The following is a 16,929-nucleotide window of genomic DNA, read 5'->3' as shown; positions in this document are numbered from 1 at the left end:
TACTCTTTTTGCTCTTTCTATTTTCATTTTAAGTGGGTTGCTGCAATTTGTGTTTCATGGTTGTAGTGTTTTGTTTTTGTGAAGGTGTAAGGTTTCTGTATGTCTGTTAGTCCACCTCTAAGATCCACCGTGACATATTTAGAACAGCCTTTCCCTCAGGATGAGTTGAGTTACTGTAGTGATCTCTTCATTTTTAATGTAGCGCCATCATTGGGTTAGACTTTGATTTATCCAAAACTTACTCTCTTGTGCAAATATTAGCATGCTAACTTGTTCAACTAAGATGGGGACCATGTTAAAAGTTTAACTGCTAGTTATGCATTTCATAGCATGCTGACATTTAGCTCACAGCACCCCCATGTGGAGCTTTGATTCTTATGACTGTAAACTTGTTACTGCAATTTTAGGTGGGACTTTATTTCATTACTTTGTACTTCACAAGATAAAGAAATTATCCAAAAAGCTGCAGTGAGCATAATTAATTGATTTCATCACTCATAAGTGTTTTGCAGATTGTGAAATGCAGCAAGATATCAAACTTTTTTTTTTTTTTTTTTTTAATTATACATATATACAAATCATGGTGCATATAGTAAATTTTTGACATAAAAGTTAGGATTAAAAATTACATTTCAGGGAGATTGTATTACTTTTTTATAACCCTTTTTGGTCCTTATAAAATAATCCATGTAAAATGCTCAAGTCCTTTGTTTTGTTTTGTTTTTTCTGTTACAGCCTTATCTGCTCGAACAAACAGAGGTACTAGATATATTTATTAGAATGCATTTATTAATTTAGGGAAAAGCAATACAGTTTCGATTATAACAGATATGACAGTTCATTTGATTAATTTATTCCTCATACACATTAGATTTTGTTGATAATGATTGAACAATGATTGTTAATGATTATAATTAGATTATTACTTAATATATATTAAATAAAGGTGCAATGAAGCAATTTCTTAAAGTGTAAATAAATAACAAATAATATTAACGAAAAACACTCAAAATGTGAGTGTTATTGAAAAATGTGTTGAATCATCATTGATTATTGGTGAAGCTGCTGAAGTCACGTGTGTTTAGGCTTGTTGTTGTAGCATTTGGAGCACAGACATCAGCAGAGCAGCCAGGAATATAGATGTTTGGGATTGTGCAAGCTTCAGCCCCCCACTGGTGGTTGGACCTAAAAATCAAAGCCCAAAACATGAATTTAGACTGTATTCACCAAAAAATGTATAATTTCTTTAACATTTCTGATCATTACTCACATGACTAAAAAAAAAAAATCCCTGAGCAACATTAACAAAATAAAATGGCAGTTTCGACATAACAAGATTATTAAAATAATTAATTAATTAGTTATTAACTGCCTAAAAAGTTACTACACTGCACAGTACAAAAAAATATCTTTGCCTGTCCTGAAACTCTTTCAAAAATGTATTTATCAAGCCTTGAACTGATTATCATTGGCATGTAGAGCCGCTACACATGTTGCACTATTCCCATGAAATATACAATACTGTGCACTTACATGTAGTTTAAAGGCTACTTTCACTTATTAGGCAGTATTCTTACCCTGTGTCACTGGGTTTGTGCTGGGTGTGGAGCCGCTGGGGCCGTTGGAGCCGTTGGAGCCGCTGGGGCCGTTGGAGCCGTTGGAGCCGTTGGAGCCGTTGGAGCCGTTGGAGCCGCTGGAGCCGTTGGAGCCGTTGGAGCCGCTGGGGCTGTTGGAGCCGCTGGGGCCGTTGGTGGTGCTGGGGCTGTTGGAGCCGCTGGGGTTGGGTGCTTTAGTGGTCACGGTAAGCCGGCTGCTGATTAGGCCCAGATTCAGAGTGTCCAGGTCCGACTGGGTCTGCAGGTTCACCCAGGTCTGAACCAGGGTGTCGTTCTCAAACACCTTCAGTTCAGGTAGACTGCTGCCCATGAGGTCTTTCACGTTGGTCACATTCAAAGCCTGCACATTTCAAATTAGGAACAGTGAAAGAAAATTGGTCTGTTTACACACTGGACAAGAAGCAGCTATGAATATATAGATGCAAAAATAATAACTTTTTCTAGAGGTAGTTTTATCCAAAATGTAACTAGAAAATTGTTTCTAATATTCTTTTTTAACAGGTAAGTTATGCTAAAGCAGTTTTTCAGCATCTAAATAAATGGATGGATGTCCAAAACCCTTTCTGGTCTCAGTAATTTAACAAGTCTCCTTACAGCTTGCACATCAGGGTCCAGGTTCTTGAAAGTCTCTACGTCCATGTTGACATTCTGTGTTGCCAGTGCTGTCACTTCCAACAGATTTGCACCACCTATCAGAGTGGAAGGGAAACCGTAAAATGATAGTGTAGTTCTCTCTGAGAGGCAGCAAAAACAGAAAATAAGGGAGATATGCATTCTTACCGAGATAGGGTTTGATTAAATTGTAATAGATGACTGAATTGGTCCGTAGTGAGATGAAGGAAGAGCTAGCGATCTCATACAGGACTGTCTTCTGCTTAGCTGAACATGACGCCACATTGAGAGATTTGGCATTTCTGACAGGAAGAAAGTGGACATACAGTGTTACGTCTGCATCACCACTCAACTGTGGCCACCTTTATGCATCTTTGAGCTACTCGCTGACACCAACCTGAGACTATCCGGGCTGATGGTCCTCAGTGTGCTCGTGTCCAACGAGCACAGGTTGGAGTCGATGACGTTCAACTCGGTGGTGCCCAACGAGTTTCCAGAAGTACTCAGATACTTGGTGATGATTTCTTTGCTCTAAAACACATGAAGGAAAACTCACCAAGTAAGCAAATCATAAACACATATTACCATTGAGTGTATCACATTGTAATGCTGAGTATTTGTAGTATTGAGAGTCTTGTTCTTGAACCTTTGATACGTCCCAGGAGCCGTCTTCAGCTTTCATGAGAGCTGCCAGCGTGTCAATCTTGGTGATGTTCCACTTAGAGATGTCCTGCAGTGATGCAACACGAGAAACTGAACCAAGCACCTGGACGTTCTGATCGGAAACACCTGACTGGAACGCCTGAAAGTAAAAGAGAAGGAATAAGAATATAATATACATAGTATAATGGAATTAAAATCATAGATATTATATAATTGATTTTCCACCCTGACATGACCTATAATTTGCAGTTCAACAATGTGTCTACAGACATAAAACATGTTCTGTCTCTTTCTCTAAATTCCCAGATATTCCCAAATTACCTGGTTGAGTTTGTTCAGAATTATTTTCTGGAAGTCGTCGTCATCCACTTTCTCACAAATAGAGTTGAGGTTGTCTTTGAGAACAGGGACGTCCAGGCAGAGGTCAAACTGAGTCTGGTCGTAGCCGAAGGGGAAGGAAGGGTCGCTGACTGTAACCTGGGTGATGTTGCCCTCGGTGCAACCTGACGAACAATTAGAAAGCCGATCAGAGTGCTGTATAAGCAAGGGCTGCAATTTATGGCTATTTTTTTTTTTTGCCGATTAAGCTTGAACATCAAATGTTTTACATTTTTCTTTGAAAAAAATATTTATTTTAGTCTTTCGCTGGCATTTTTCGCCTCAGTGAACTATTCAACTTTAAAATAACAATTATTTTCCTTCAAATAAAAGGATGAGTTCATATACAAATAAACAGTAATTTCAGTGGCCTCAAATATTTTCAGGTTAATGATAGAAACTGTCTTTTTACTGTAACTTCACTGTATTTAATTATCATTTACCATTTCAACAATCATAACCTGTGGCCACAAGAACTGCTGTTTAGCAAACCTACATACTTATCAACAGAGTTGAGAATCAGTTTCGACAAACTGACTAAGTGTTTCAGCTGCAGGATTTAAAAAGCTGCTCTGTAAAAGCGGCCATAAAACATTTACCTGCTCCTCGTTTTGTCCTCAAGGTGCTGACTTGTTTGAACAGCCTCTTGAGTTTCCTCTTTTTTGTCTTTGATTTCCTCAGTTTGGACATAAAGCCCTTAAGGTACCTTCTCTTTGTTTTCTGCAGAAAAAAACCCAAAACAGAAACAGATATTGGAGCACACACTGAAATGGATGTTAGGTGACTCTTTGTATACTAGGTTTTTCAAATGAATATTATTGGATGAAACGGCCTAAACACATACAGTTTTGAACTGGCCCCAGATGTTTCTTGTGAAATACAGAGGAAGGATGCCGAGGTTCTCCAGAGTCTGCTGGTTCCAGGTGGTGACATCTCTGAAAAAAGGAGGATGAAAGGTTCTCATAGTTTAGTTTTCTAACATGGTACGGGATGTAAAATCGGTTGTATATTTGTATACCAATGCCTTGAAATGAAACTGGTAATGTAAATCAGAGAATTCAACTCTTTAAAAATGGGTCACAAATATGTAATGTAACAAACATCTAACAAAGAAATCACACAGCAAACTGTGATTGTCCCTCTGGATGAATGAATAAATGTGTCTAATCACAAACAGCACGTGTGTCCAGTATTGTATTGTATCATTATTGGTATCAACAGGCGATCGGAGCCTACAAAAGGGCGGGTCTATGTATTCAGTGGCCTGTGGGCTGGATACAGCTCTTTGGAAGTTTTCTATGTTCTGCGAGACTGTACCTATGAATCAGGCTGATCCATGGACCAGGGATGTAAGCAAAGCAAGAGTGTGCATCTTGAGAGGATCTATGTGGGTAACTGTGGTGACAGAATCGCACAGGAACGGGGATAGTCAGGAAAACTGCATGTATGTTTTTGTGACAGCATCGTTGCACTCACACAGAGGCCACAGACAAGCTCACATTAGCTGAGTTGACAATAAGATTTAAAATGGCTCTCAAAGCTGAAGAGATGCAAAGTTGATTGTGAAAATTGCCACGTTCAGAGCAAATGGACTGACATATGTATCTACTTTGCCAGCTGCACCAAATGACAAACCAGTGTGTTTATTGTGCAATGAATGCATTGCTATATATTAACATTATACTGTACCTTTAAAATGCATATTGCTATATTTTTCATTTGAACTATATTTGTGTTTAATTTTAGGCATTTTATTTCATTTCTATATTCTTCAATGTTCCTTTATGTGTGAAACGCTGCATGTAATTTTCATGCTGTAAAGCATTTTGAGCTGCATGTCTTGTTAATGCTATTATTGCTTTAATAGTTATTTGTAGCTATTAATTGAAAAAGTATTCTCTGTTGCTCATGAGCCCCAAGTGATTTTCATATTGACCCACTGGCTATTGAAGTTGAATAGACCTCACCTGCGTCTTGTCTCGACTATAAATCTAGCTTTGGACTTTTCCTGTGTATGTGTAAACAAATCACATGAAAATGTAGAAAACCACCAGCCTTATTGTCTTAATGTAATTATTTTACCCGTATTGTGTTTTCCCAGACAGCAGCAGCGTCTCCATGGCATCCACCTGGTTGTCAGAAAAGTCCTTGCAGGCTTTGAGTTTTTCCAGAATGAGAGGATCCGCGTTCTGAATGTAAGAACTGTCCAGAGTGCAGGCCATGTTTCCCAGGACCTCCACATTGTCTTTGCTCAATTTCAAGCCATTAATTTCCTACAAGTTTAAAAGAATGCATTTAACGTGAAATTGTGGCACGATACTATCATGATCGTGCAATTAGTGGCGCACACTGGTACCATATAGAGTTATAGTAGAGTTATTATGACCTTAATTGTGATAACACTCACCAAGCAGCTCCTGGCTTGACTGAACAGCACCGGGCCCCTTTTCAAAACAGTGGAGGCCACAGAAAAGTCTGCAGCGCCCACTGCAGAAAAGTATGCCCTGCAGTTGTCTTTGTTGACATTGCCATTGCTGTAATGATGAAAATCCATCATTAAAAACTACTTCTTCAAACCAGTGACAGATTATGAGGTCAGCGCAGCAAAATGCTCGGAAACACACTCACTTCCAGTAGAGAAGCATGTCTGCAGGATAATCTGTGAAGTCCTGTGAGAGATCTCCACGGAGCAGATTGTACATGCAAGTCAGCTGCAGAAAAGAGTGTGAGGACACATTTTAATACATAAAAGTTGTACAGAAGAGTTATAAAAGTTAGCTGTTCATCACACTGAAATAGAAGTCGCACAGTAACCCTGAGGCTTAAATTCTAATTTGTCATTCTGGTATTGTACATCCAAACTATCTTAACCATAAAGTTCAGATGAAGCCTTGGTAATACCGTTAAATGAGTATCTTCTAGATTTTGCAGAAAAATGTCACGCAAAACTCACAAATCAGGAAACAAGACGGGTGCATGGTTACGACGAGAATGAAAAAATAGCAAAATACCGTCACTCAGAGCAATATGCAACATTTTATTGGAATGCAAAAAAAACAGATGCATTTCAGTCATGCTTATGACGCTGATGATGGCTTATGGCTGAAATGCATCCATTTTGCAAACCAATGAAATGTTTTTATTTGTTCCAGATCTTACCTGTGATTCCTTCAGCAGCACCTTGGCTCTGCCTCTCCTCGGCCTGCAGGCACGAGTCAGCCTGCGGATCCTCTTTCTTGTCATTTTCCGGGTTGATGTGCACGTGAAGCCGTGCAGCACATTCGGAGAAAGCCTGTGGGGGAAGAATGGAAAACAAAAAGAGAATTAATAGACTCTAAATGATTGGAAAAAAAAAACTCCATTAAAAGAATAGTTATAGGACTTGTTTACTTACTGCTCGATGTCAAAGTTTGTTTCCCCCAGAGACTCAAAGAACATGGCAGCCTAGAAGAACAAAAACATAGTCTCTTTTTCCTGATTTCAGTGGAGTCACACCAACAGAACTCACAAAAAAAACTTTATTGTGCACTTTATGTGTATAAAGAAATATCTGTGGCTTTAGTCTAAATATATCAGCATCAGATTTTAAAAGCCCATCTCTTATTAACTCTTTATGTAAAACCACCTACTGACCTGATCTTGTGTCCACGTCTTTTTGTTCATCACGCTGATGTCCACGGTCTGCTGAGAAAATACCAGCAGGGACGGTGGGATCTCCGTTGCCATGGCATCCGGGACATTCAGCACCACTTTGGATGGATTTGTGTCCACAGAAATGATCTGCCAGGTAGTTCAATGCATTTGAATTTAGATGGTTTGAATTCACTTGCAGGGATGTACGTTTGAAGCAAATGGATGAGGACGATTCATTTCTTGATTTATATATTTATTGATCCACTGTATATACTGTATTATAATCTTAAACTATAGATAAAAAAAGATTTGAAATATTAAAATTACGTGCAAATAATTAAAAAAAAAAGTCCCCTGAAAATCATGCAGTGTTTGCAGAGTATGGATAAAAGTGAAAAGTTCCCCTATGTCCCTCAATTTGTTATGATTTTTCATCTTGATTTTGGTAGAAGCCACAGGTGGCGTCAGGAATGACTCACATAACCTATTGTTATAATTTCAAATGTAGGAATTCTGTAATTTGAAAAATGAATAAATACATTAGTAAAACAAACTTGATTTTTCTTAGACTAAGAAACATAAAGCAAGCAATGGTGGTTTGATTTGACCAAAAAGTGCAGAAGGCATTAAATCTTTGACCTGAACTTCCACTTCTTGTTAGCCAAAGCAGCAGGCTACCAGGAATGTATCATTGGCAGGGTGGTTATTTCATGAAGAATCCTTTTCCCCCCCGATCTAAATCTTGAGATGAGGATGACTGTAAACCTAAACCTTACAGGGCTCGTGAGGGTGTAGACAGAGGAGAGCGAAAGGATCGATTTGAAAAAGAGAACCAGCCACGATTGCTGCTGAGGATGCCAGCATTGATGATATTAATAGTTTTATCCCAAAGAAGCCCCAGAATGACCAGTGATTAAAAAAACACACAGAGCCATTTAGAAATCAGCAGAAAAGGTTTAACAAAAGCTGATTGGATCAATATGCACAGCTTAAATACAACGTGTCCAAAGTTTTGCCTGTCGGCATTTTTAGGAGTTTGTTTCAACAGTGTTCAGTAATCTGACAGTGTTGGCTATAAACACTGAGAGAACACGAGCCCTGGACAGACACAAAATCACTGATGTATTCGTACTCAACCACAGAAACATACACATTGTTTTGAAAGTGTCTACTGGTAAGTGCATGATGTTTTTCTTCCTCTGTTTTCATAAATATGATTAACTTGGTGTGAACTTTACATCTACCGTACTTTAAATCCTTTGAGCTGAATATCTCGCCTTGAGTCATTGTGAACTGTCAGGGTGCAGCTACAGCATGTGTAACGGGGTCCTGCAGTTGAAATTAAACTGCGGTGACCTGCACACTTATAGAAAACTGTACGTTTTAGAGAACCCACGCTCGAAAGTCAAGCAACCCGAAACCACCAGAAAAACTAAATCGGTGGCGCTGCCGCTGGTAGAAGGAGAAATAAACTTTGTACCTTTTGGACGAAGGTCTGTTGGACAACTGTTGAGGCTGTCAGCATGTTGGGAAGAAAGGTGGCGCTGCTGGAGACACTGAGGAGCTCAGAAGCCGGGATGTCTGCTATTAACTGTGAAGAAACTCCAGAAACGAGCGTGCCGAGGGACTCCAGGGAAGCTCCACTGTTGATCTGTTTAACACATTTGCATTCATCAAAGCTGTGTTCTATAAAGTGTCACATACTTCAGGGTCACGTTATATCCAATAACACCGTTCGGCACATACATCCAAGCACTAAAGGCACATTAACAGGACATGTATGGCTCCTACCTTGAAGCCTGAGGCCGTAATGGTTTGGATGATTGTGCTGGCCTGGTCCTGGCTCCAGGTGCCCACTGAGCCCAGGGTGGGCAACAAGGACGTCAGCACTGACGGGGGAACTGAAGCGATCTGGCTGCTGGTCAGACCTGCACTGGCATTGCCGAGAGTCGTGAACGTGTCTGCTGTGACGGTCTTTATGTTGGATGCCAGAGCAGCACAAACCTATCGAATACACAATACATCTGGTTATCAGAAACATAACAGAAATAAACTCTATAATCATTATTACTGAATGCTATAGAAAGACAGAAACAGTTCAATTCAGGGCTGATACCTCAGGGTCCTTTGTTCCATTGCAGAGCTCCTTCTGCCTGTTCACGATTATTATGGTATCAGCTTCATCCACAGAAGAATAGGCCGAACCTGGGACCTCAGAGGAGCACAGGAGGAAGCCTGGAAGCCTGAATGGAAAGATAAATTTACACAAAATGAAACTCATCCATAAAATCAAATTTATTTTTTAGAAATCAGAACTACATATTTTTGTGAAAGCGGTGGTTACTCACTTGACAGGGTTGAACGTCGGGTTGAATGTAAAAAGCTGTGAGATGTAGTAGGCGGTTACATTTTCTGGAATAGCTATGTTGTTGAAGAGCTCCAGGTTGGCTTGGTCCTCCAAGAACACTTTGATCTAAAACAATAAAGACACAAAAGAGGTTAATAACACATTCATCTACTTATTTTTTATATACTTCCTTCAAAATAATGAACAGCCTTAGTTTTAATAAAGTGAAAACAATTTAAAGTAGTTGCTGTAGATTAAGATTGTGAAAGCGTCGACTAATTTAATTCAGATTTTCTGTATGTTGTTGTTGTACAGACATGGTATCAGGACATACTTGAGTGGTGGAGACAAAGGTGGTGATATCATCCAGCGTGATGGAAGTCACAAAGGTGCCGATGTTATTGACAAACCAGGCGGTAGAGTTTAGTTCTGCATCACTGGCGTTGTAGCATCGGGCTCCAGAGCCTGTGGAAACAGGGGGAAAACATGATTTAATGACTTTAATCTCTTCATATGATGAATGGTGGATCCAAAATGGACCAGTGTAGCTGACACCAAAAGAAGAGCATACAGCTATATAATGCAGACTGCCTTAGTTAGACATGTTATCAGATTTTCTAATTTGCACTGACAGCTGAGGTCGATGCAAACACCGTTAGTTTTGGAAGTATTTAGTCATAAAGCATAAAAGTGGACAAATGGAAATCCGAACCTGATGATGGCGCTAAATGAAAAGCTAAGGGAATAATTAAAGGCCAGTTCATGGGTTCAGTGAGGGTCCACATTCATGATATAAAATTTCCTTCTACGCCCACGTAGGGTCGGTCGATATCTGCAAGCTTGCTGACGTGCGAGAACGGTAAACCAGACATTAATTTCATCCTCCATTATGTAAGTCATGATGTGTGCACTTCACACCACGTGCAACCACGTGTAAAAAGGTCTAATTGGAGTGAATGTACAGTGGAAGTGTGCTCAAGTCTGCCGTTTTGAGTTTTAGTCTGCAGCAGTCTGAAGAAATGAACATTAAAACCATATTTTGGCCTTCAACCAGAAGGAAACATGACTGTTTGTACAAAAATCTCATGGCAATCCATTAAATAGTTGTCAAGATCTTACAGTCAAATCCACATTATAGTGTTAAATACTTTTCCTTTTCATATCCTTTGCTGTAAAGCATGACATTGAACACTTACATTACTGAATCTAGAATGTACATTTGCTCCAAAATGCATCTTACCAGTTTTCAGGTAGGTCCTGATGGTGGTGTACACATCGCCTTCTCCAAAATCAGAATTGTTGTACTTGAAGTTGTTTCCCATCACAGAGACCCTATAGAGAGGACGACAATGCAGAAATTGTGTATCCTGTGATCCATCCACTGAGCTTCCTGACCATGAAAAAGAGACTTACAGTTTCTGGAAGCCGAGACATGAAGCGTTCTGCACTTCAGTGGAGCTGATGAGGTTCTTGTTGAGGAATCTGAGATAGTTCCTCAACCGCAGGTCGAACCAGGAATTAACCTCCGATCTGCTGTTGCTGCTCAGAGCCAAAGGCCAAACACAGGGGAGGGTCACCTTCTTCACATCGTCTGGAACGTCCTCCTAATGCCAGACACATGGAGTCACACATTTAAGGACACACTGGAGGCCTGTTTGGATGCAAGTGATGTCAACACGCAAAGGTTTCGTGTCTCGTTAGTAATAGTAAATGTTAAATAGCAACATTGAGACGAGCAACATACAGTTTCTAGGAAAGCAGGAGTGTTGTTGTAGTTGTTGAAGATGACACAGATGTCAGAGTTGTCGCCCGTCACATTGGGTTGACTGAGGAACTGACGCAGCTCTGAGGTGCTGATGGTACTTAGGAGCTGGAGAAAAAAGAAAAGAGGAAATATCCACATCAGTAGGCCTTTGCATCGCTGCTAATCACTTGATCTCTCTGCATTTGTGGGTGAATTTTTTGGGGTGTTTTTTTTTTTTTTTACCTCTGATTGGCGTGTTGGTGGCAGAAGAGACGTGAACATGGACACATCCGGAAAGCCGAAGCTGAGGAAAGTTCTTCTCAGGTAGATGTAGAAGCTTCCACCGCTGTAACACTTCAGTGGCGTTGGACCTGTTTTACAAAATAATAAATATTATTTTGGGACATATATCACATCAGAGAAACAAAATGTAGTTGCTAATTCAAAAATGCAATCACTTCCCAAAACTATTTTTTAATTTAACTGCAGTGTAGCATTATCTCATGCACAAACCTTGGAGGAAGAGGAGGGTGTTTTTGTAGATCTCCATGTGAGTGTTTCTGTTGAATGTCGTCTGTAGTGTGTCCAGCAATGTAATCCTAAATTCAGATGAAATGAGTGAAGCAGTTAAAAAGAAGTACACACTACTTATCACTTCACTTTGATCCAAAGTCCTCTACAAAACATTCCCTTCACAGTGTTGCTTACAAATCACAACTAATATATTACAGCTAATAATATTTCCATGCAATCTATTCATTTTGATAGTGAAATTCGTACATCTCTTGGCTGCTGTTACAGCTCCTGTTCTTCCCGATGTCAAATAAGGGCGTCACCAGGCTGGAGGAGAGGTTGACCAGGAGAGGGCTCAGTCGAACTCTGAGCCACAGCAGGAACTCTTTGTCACTGACAGCTGCAGAGGACAGACTGGCTCTGTCGAAAATCTCCTGGAGGAAGGCAGACTTCACCTCCTCTGTGTAGTTGGCAGACTGGACCTGGGGAACATATATAGTGTCAAGTAAGAGGTTGAACATTGAAATAATTGTTTTGCGTGAAAGCAAAAATATTACATTGGAATCATGTTGCCAATTTAGCAATCATTTATCTGATTGTATATATATACAAAACTATTAGACGATATGTGTTTATTTGTTGCTCTTAAAGTACAACTGAAAATAAAAAAAAACTCATTCTTCTCAAAACTCTTTTTAGCTGGTAGCTTTGCTGAAGGTGAGAAACTGACTGAGTTACAAGCCAAAGACCGGGTATAATATAAATATAAATATAAATATGTCAAAAAGTACTCAATTGTGCTCTCTTTAATGTTCTGATAAATGTACTTGAATAATGTTTTATTATGTTTCATTATTTTCCTAGGTTAAATTATTCGGTTTATCTATTAATCTGTTGTTTTGACTGTCAATTGATCTGTAATCCATTGCTTTGGCATTATCCATTCATCTGAAATCGATTGCTTCACTATAGCGATGTGTTTTGACTGGTTAGCCTACCGGGTTTGTCCTGTAGGGGGCGCCTGTTGCTCACGGCTCGTTCACAACACTCTGGCCAGCAACATCTTGTCTGTTTTATTCCCTACTATTTCGCCCCCTTCCAGGTGAGAACAATTGTTGTAAATTGTCTAACTGCGTGCATATGTTTTTACATTATAACGCAACGTGCTGACAGTAAAATATCTGCGTAAAAGGTTGTTTCAGTGAGATATTGTTAGTTTGAACAGGAGGATGTTAGATGTAATTGCGTTGACCAGTGACAAAGTGGGTTTTGCCTGTATTCATCTTGGGTGAGGAGCATACAAAATTTGGTGTGTTACAGTTAAAAACAATTAAATTGTGTTTTTATGTTGAATGCCTAGGTGCAAAGCCATTACATGTCTGAAAAAGCTAAAAAAAACAAAAACAAATAGACTTAAGTGTATTCAAAGTTAAATGAATTAATGCAGCACGATAATTATGCTGCTTGTTCAAAGGGGCTGTATATGTATTCGTTTGTGTAGTTTCTTTATTCAATTCAATTCAACTTTATTTATATAGCGCCACATCACAACACCGGTTATTTCATGGCACTTAACACATTAAAGTCCTTAAACCAATACTTTACAATATTATACAGAGAAACCCAACAATTCAACAATTCCCACATAAGCTAGGAGGGAAAAAAACTCCTCTTTAAGGGAGAAAAACCTCCAACAGAGGGAAGAAAAACTCCCTTTAACAGGAAGAAACCTCTGACAGAACCAGGATCAGAGGTGGGCAGCCATCTGCCTCCACCGGTCCTTTACAGGACAATATATATCTCTTTGGGTAGTTAAAGAGATAATGCACATGTTTTCTCTGGCTTTAATTGTTTATTGTTAAAGGGACAGTGCATGCATTTTCTGCTTTGTTGTGACATTTGTTAATAATGTAATGCATGTGTTATTTTATTCATTATTTTATACATTATACAAAATCAAGCTGGAATTTGGAGTCGCTATCTCATAATTTAGCATTCTGTGTAAGATTTAATGTCGAAAAATGGGACATTCCTGTGGATGGTGTTGTTCCCCATACAACAACTAGAAGAAGCCAAAGTAAGGATAAAAAAACAAATGCTACAAAATAAAGTGTCAGCTATGTAACTGTAGATATTTACCTTAATGGCAGGTGAGACTGTGTCAAAGAAAGCACCGAAGTCAGCAGGGTTGATGACTGTCATGATTTTTGTCACATCTTGCTTGGTGTTCAGCCGTGAGGGTGTTGCTGAGAGCTCGGCCAGCTGACTGAGTGTGAGAAGATCTGCAACCTCCGCCTAGAAGTGAAAAGCAGCAATTCAGCAAAGGCAAGTGATTTATTGACAAAAAAGGAATGATGGAGTGTTTACCCGTCAAATGGTATCTTTAGATTACAATGTATACCTAATTGCAGTAATTGTTGCAGCTGTCCTGTCAATGTATTTTAAGTATTAATTTATCAGTATGTCAGACCTCCGGGCCTGCAGAAGAAAATTCTCCACCCTCATGATATACACACACACTTAACCCACAAACTAGTCATTGTGGTTGTGTGTTGTGGTTATTTTGGACATATACATTGAGTCAGTGGGGACTCATTCAACAGGAAAAAATTCGGAGAATCAGTATTTTGGGTTAACATTCTTCTCACATCAAGCAAAGTGGTGAGTCCGTTTGGCAATGCGTGCTATTCATCAGTTGCTTGTTGGTTTGTTATGATTGTTTTGGGGTTGGTTGGCTACATTAGTAGTAACTAAATTAGTGGGAGGTAAAACCTTACCAATGGCCTCACAGTGTTCAATGTAACACAGACCCAATTGGCCAGTTGCTTAGTGTTATTGGCCCCTTGTATATTTTCAATTGCCCAGCAGCCCAAAAAATTGGACTAAAGAAAATGGGACTTTAGGGACTAAAAGGCAACACTTACTCCGTTGAAATTGTTCTTCAAGGTCACAAAGTCCGTGTAGGAGGCAAGCACATGGAACTGACCAAAGTTGTCTTCAAGCCAGAGTCTATCATCATTTACAGATTGAACACAGGAGAGACCTAGAATTCAAAACACAAAACCTTTAGTTTAAAAATATCATGCAAAAAATAACAGTAGTTTTATATTTATATTTCAAAGCACGCAACAAACAGAAATCGCAATGCTGCACTGTAATTCCATCCAAGTCACCTGAAGAAGACTGTCTCCGAAGGTAGTCCATTGTGAACATGAAAACAAGTTGGGTCTGGTTCAAAGACAGTTGGGGGAAAATGTTGTCGAACCCTTTGACTCTGAGAAGACAGTAAAATGTCTTTCATCAAAATGTGTGACAAATAATCCATTTAATTTCTTGAATTCAAATTTGAACATTTCTGGTCAGTATGACAACTCGTGAATTAATGTCTTCACTCACATCTCTTGATAAGAGTTGCAGGTGATTCCTCTTGGAATAATTTCAAATGTACTTGAGTCACTGCTTGGGAGGAACAAGGGTAGGTAAACCTGGAACCACAACTTGAAGCTATCCACATCTAGCATGGACAGTTTTGGGCCAAGGGCCTTTAGTGTCAGATTTAGGATGGTGTCACGCACTCCGGGATCAACAGTCGTCAGGTTTTGCTAGAACAAAAAAATATTAACGTTTCAGCGGATAGTTTTGAACTTCAGTAAATAAATTAAATAGGTTAATGGAAAAAAATACTCACATCAGTCGCACCGCTGACAAATTCTTCAAAGAAAGAACCAAGGGTTTCAACTGATCCATCACTAGTTAGACCTGTGAATGCAAGTCTGACAAGGGTTTCATTTGACAAGTTGTTTTGTTCAAGTAGGAATTCAGCTTTTTGCCCAGAAGAAAGTGAGTCCAAAGCATTCACCTAGGAAAGAGCGTATATAAAAAATTGCAGTTAAAAACTATTGTGGAATATGGGAATATATACTCAAGCGGAGCAAGAGATTTACCCCAGAGATGCTGAAGACTTTGAGCTCAGAGTAGGTTACGTAGGTGGAAAATGGACCCAAGTTTCTTTCGATCCATTCTGCATCACTCTGACTTCTCTGCCTGCAACCTGAGGCACATAGATGGGCATTGGCATACGTGCAATTTGGTGCGCATATTTTGTCAATGAAACAAATGCATCAGTTCCATGGCCTGTTTCCTTCTCATGGCAAGTTCAGCATCATATTTCACAATTTTAAGTCCACGGGCAGGTCCACACAAGCAACCACCTGCCGCAGTTAACTGCATTAGGCCTACCTGACTCGTTGACCCCTCTGGCGGAATTTGTCAGGTACTCCAGCAGAACCCTTGTGTTTTCTTCTTGTCTGTGCGAGGGCGTCTCGGTGAAAACTTTGGCGATCCCACTCAGACTACAAAAGATGGAACAGAACGTTCTTACACAGTCCCTCGTCAGCATGTTTGTACTTTGGTGTGAGAAGATGTTGTTTAAGAGTTACTCACATGACTTGGTATCTCGTGCAGGTGATGTTTGAGGTTGCATTCTTGAGCATCATTGGTGTGAAACTTGGGAGGACGGGCAGCAGTTTAACATGGAACCACTCATCCAAGTCCTCTTCAGTGAAGGCCGGCAAATGGGGACTGATGATGGCGAAGGTCCTATTCATTACACGGTCTCTCACAACAGGTTGGAAATCTGGGACCTGTCAAATTAGGACACCAGACGAGGTCAACACCACAAGGTTCACGTGTTGCAAATACATCGCACAAGATGCCGGAAAGGATGCCATGAAGTACTTGATATTAATGATTCCCCTACAACTGATGTGGAGGTTTAGATTCATGTCTGACTACTGACAATGCTCGGTTATAAGAGCCGGACTGTCCCACAACTTCAAGGAGTAGCCTACCTCTTCAGTTGCTGTCAGCTGTGTCAAGAATTCATCAACATTTTCCAGAGCGTCGCCCTCCTCGAGTCGCTCAAAAACACGATCGATTAGTTCTGTGTCATTCGAGGCCCCCGAGCTCAGTATCAACTGTGCCACCTGAGAAGGATTGAGCAATGGCAAGGAATCGGCCTACAAGAGGGAATCAATATGGAGTCAAACATCAGTTTGACATGAGCCATGAGCGAAAGATTTCAATTTTGGAGAAGATTTCTACGACTGCAGTTGCCACTCACGATGGAGAAGTTGGGATTGAGGGCTTGCAAATCCTCCAAGGTGGCAAAATTGGAGAAGTTGCCAAGGTTTACCTGCAGCCACTCTTCACTATGACCTGTGAAAGCTGAGACGCAGCCAGGATCTGCAAAAGACAAGGAAACAAAGAACATTGGCAGGGTAGGACCATGGCATGTTACCGAGACGTTGCCAAATTGAGCCCGAGTGCCTGTCTCTACCTGATGTGTCATTTCTTGACAGGAATGGTCTGATGAAATGAGTGAAGACTGCATGCTGTCTGTCACGGTCCATGGATGCCCTTTG

The 16,929-nt window shown here is 40.0% G+C and overlaps 1 protein-coding gene across 1 annotated transcript; it reads right to left on the bottom strand.

The window, feature by feature from the left end:
• Window positions 1-832: 832 nt before the first annotated feature.
• Window positions 833-16,923, bottom strand: LOC138614617 (uncharacterized). The gene is made up of 38 exons (XM_069688153.1): window positions 16,845-16,923; window positions 16,629-16,750; window positions 16,357-16,524; window positions 15,950-16,149; window positions 15,746-15,858; window positions 15,451-15,557; window positions 15,195-15,365; window positions 14,903-15,108; window positions 14,680-14,780; window positions 14,431-14,549; window positions 13,646-13,801; window positions 11,774-11,988; window positions 11,507-11,592; window positions 11,237-11,364; window positions 10,994-11,119; window positions 10,663-10,853; window positions 10,490-10,581; window positions 9,584-9,714; window positions 9,251-9,375; window positions 9,019-9,145; window positions 8,694-8,906; window positions 8,383-8,553; window positions 6,903-7,049; window positions 6,664-6,713; window positions 6,429-6,561; window positions 5,898-5,980; window positions 5,677-5,803; window positions 5,352-5,542; window positions 4,114-4,204; window positions 3,869-3,989; window positions 3,213-3,394; window positions 2,875-3,030; window positions 2,626-2,759; window positions 2,397-2,530; window positions 2,211-2,305; window positions 1,752-1,956; window positions 1,578-1,625; window positions 833-1,185 (listed from the first exon to the last, which is right to left on the bottom strand). Exons 1-38 carry the CDS (start codon window positions 16,915-16,917, stop codon window positions 1,082-1,084), a joined length of 5,142 nt encoding a protein of 1,713 aa, XP_069544254.1. The 5' UTR covers window positions 16,918-16,923; the 3' UTR covers window positions 833-1,081.
• Between the last annotated feature and the right edge of the window lie 6 nt (window positions 16,924-16,929).

This window comes from Brachyistius frenatus, unplaced genomic scaffold (genome assembly GCF_029030835.1).
Source record: "Brachyistius frenatus isolate BFR_SWC_R1_liver_20210118 unplaced genomic scaffold, ASM2903083v1 Contig_534, whole genome shotgun sequence".
Lineage (NCBI taxonomy): Eukaryota > Metazoa > Chordata > Actinopteri > Embiotocidae > Brachyistius > Brachyistius frenatus.
The sequence above is the reverse complement of the archived record's forward strand: the minus strand, read 5'-3'. Positions and strand labels throughout refer to the sequence as shown.

Bases quoted from the DNA above. Each gene is read 5' to 3' on its own strand.
- LOC138614617 (XM_069688153.1), bottom strand. From the start codon at position 16,917: ATGGACCGTGACAGACAGCATGCAGTCTTCACTCATTTCATCAGACCA. The intron at 14,781-14,902 runs GTGAGTGAAGAC...CTGTCTTCTCAG, and splicing joins TGCAACTCTTATCAAGAGAT to AGTCAAAGGGTTCGACAACA. The intron at 2,531-2,625 runs GTTGGTGTCAGC...TCTTCCTGTCAG, and splicing joins ATCAGCCCGGATAGTCTCAG to AAATGCCAAATCTCTCAATG.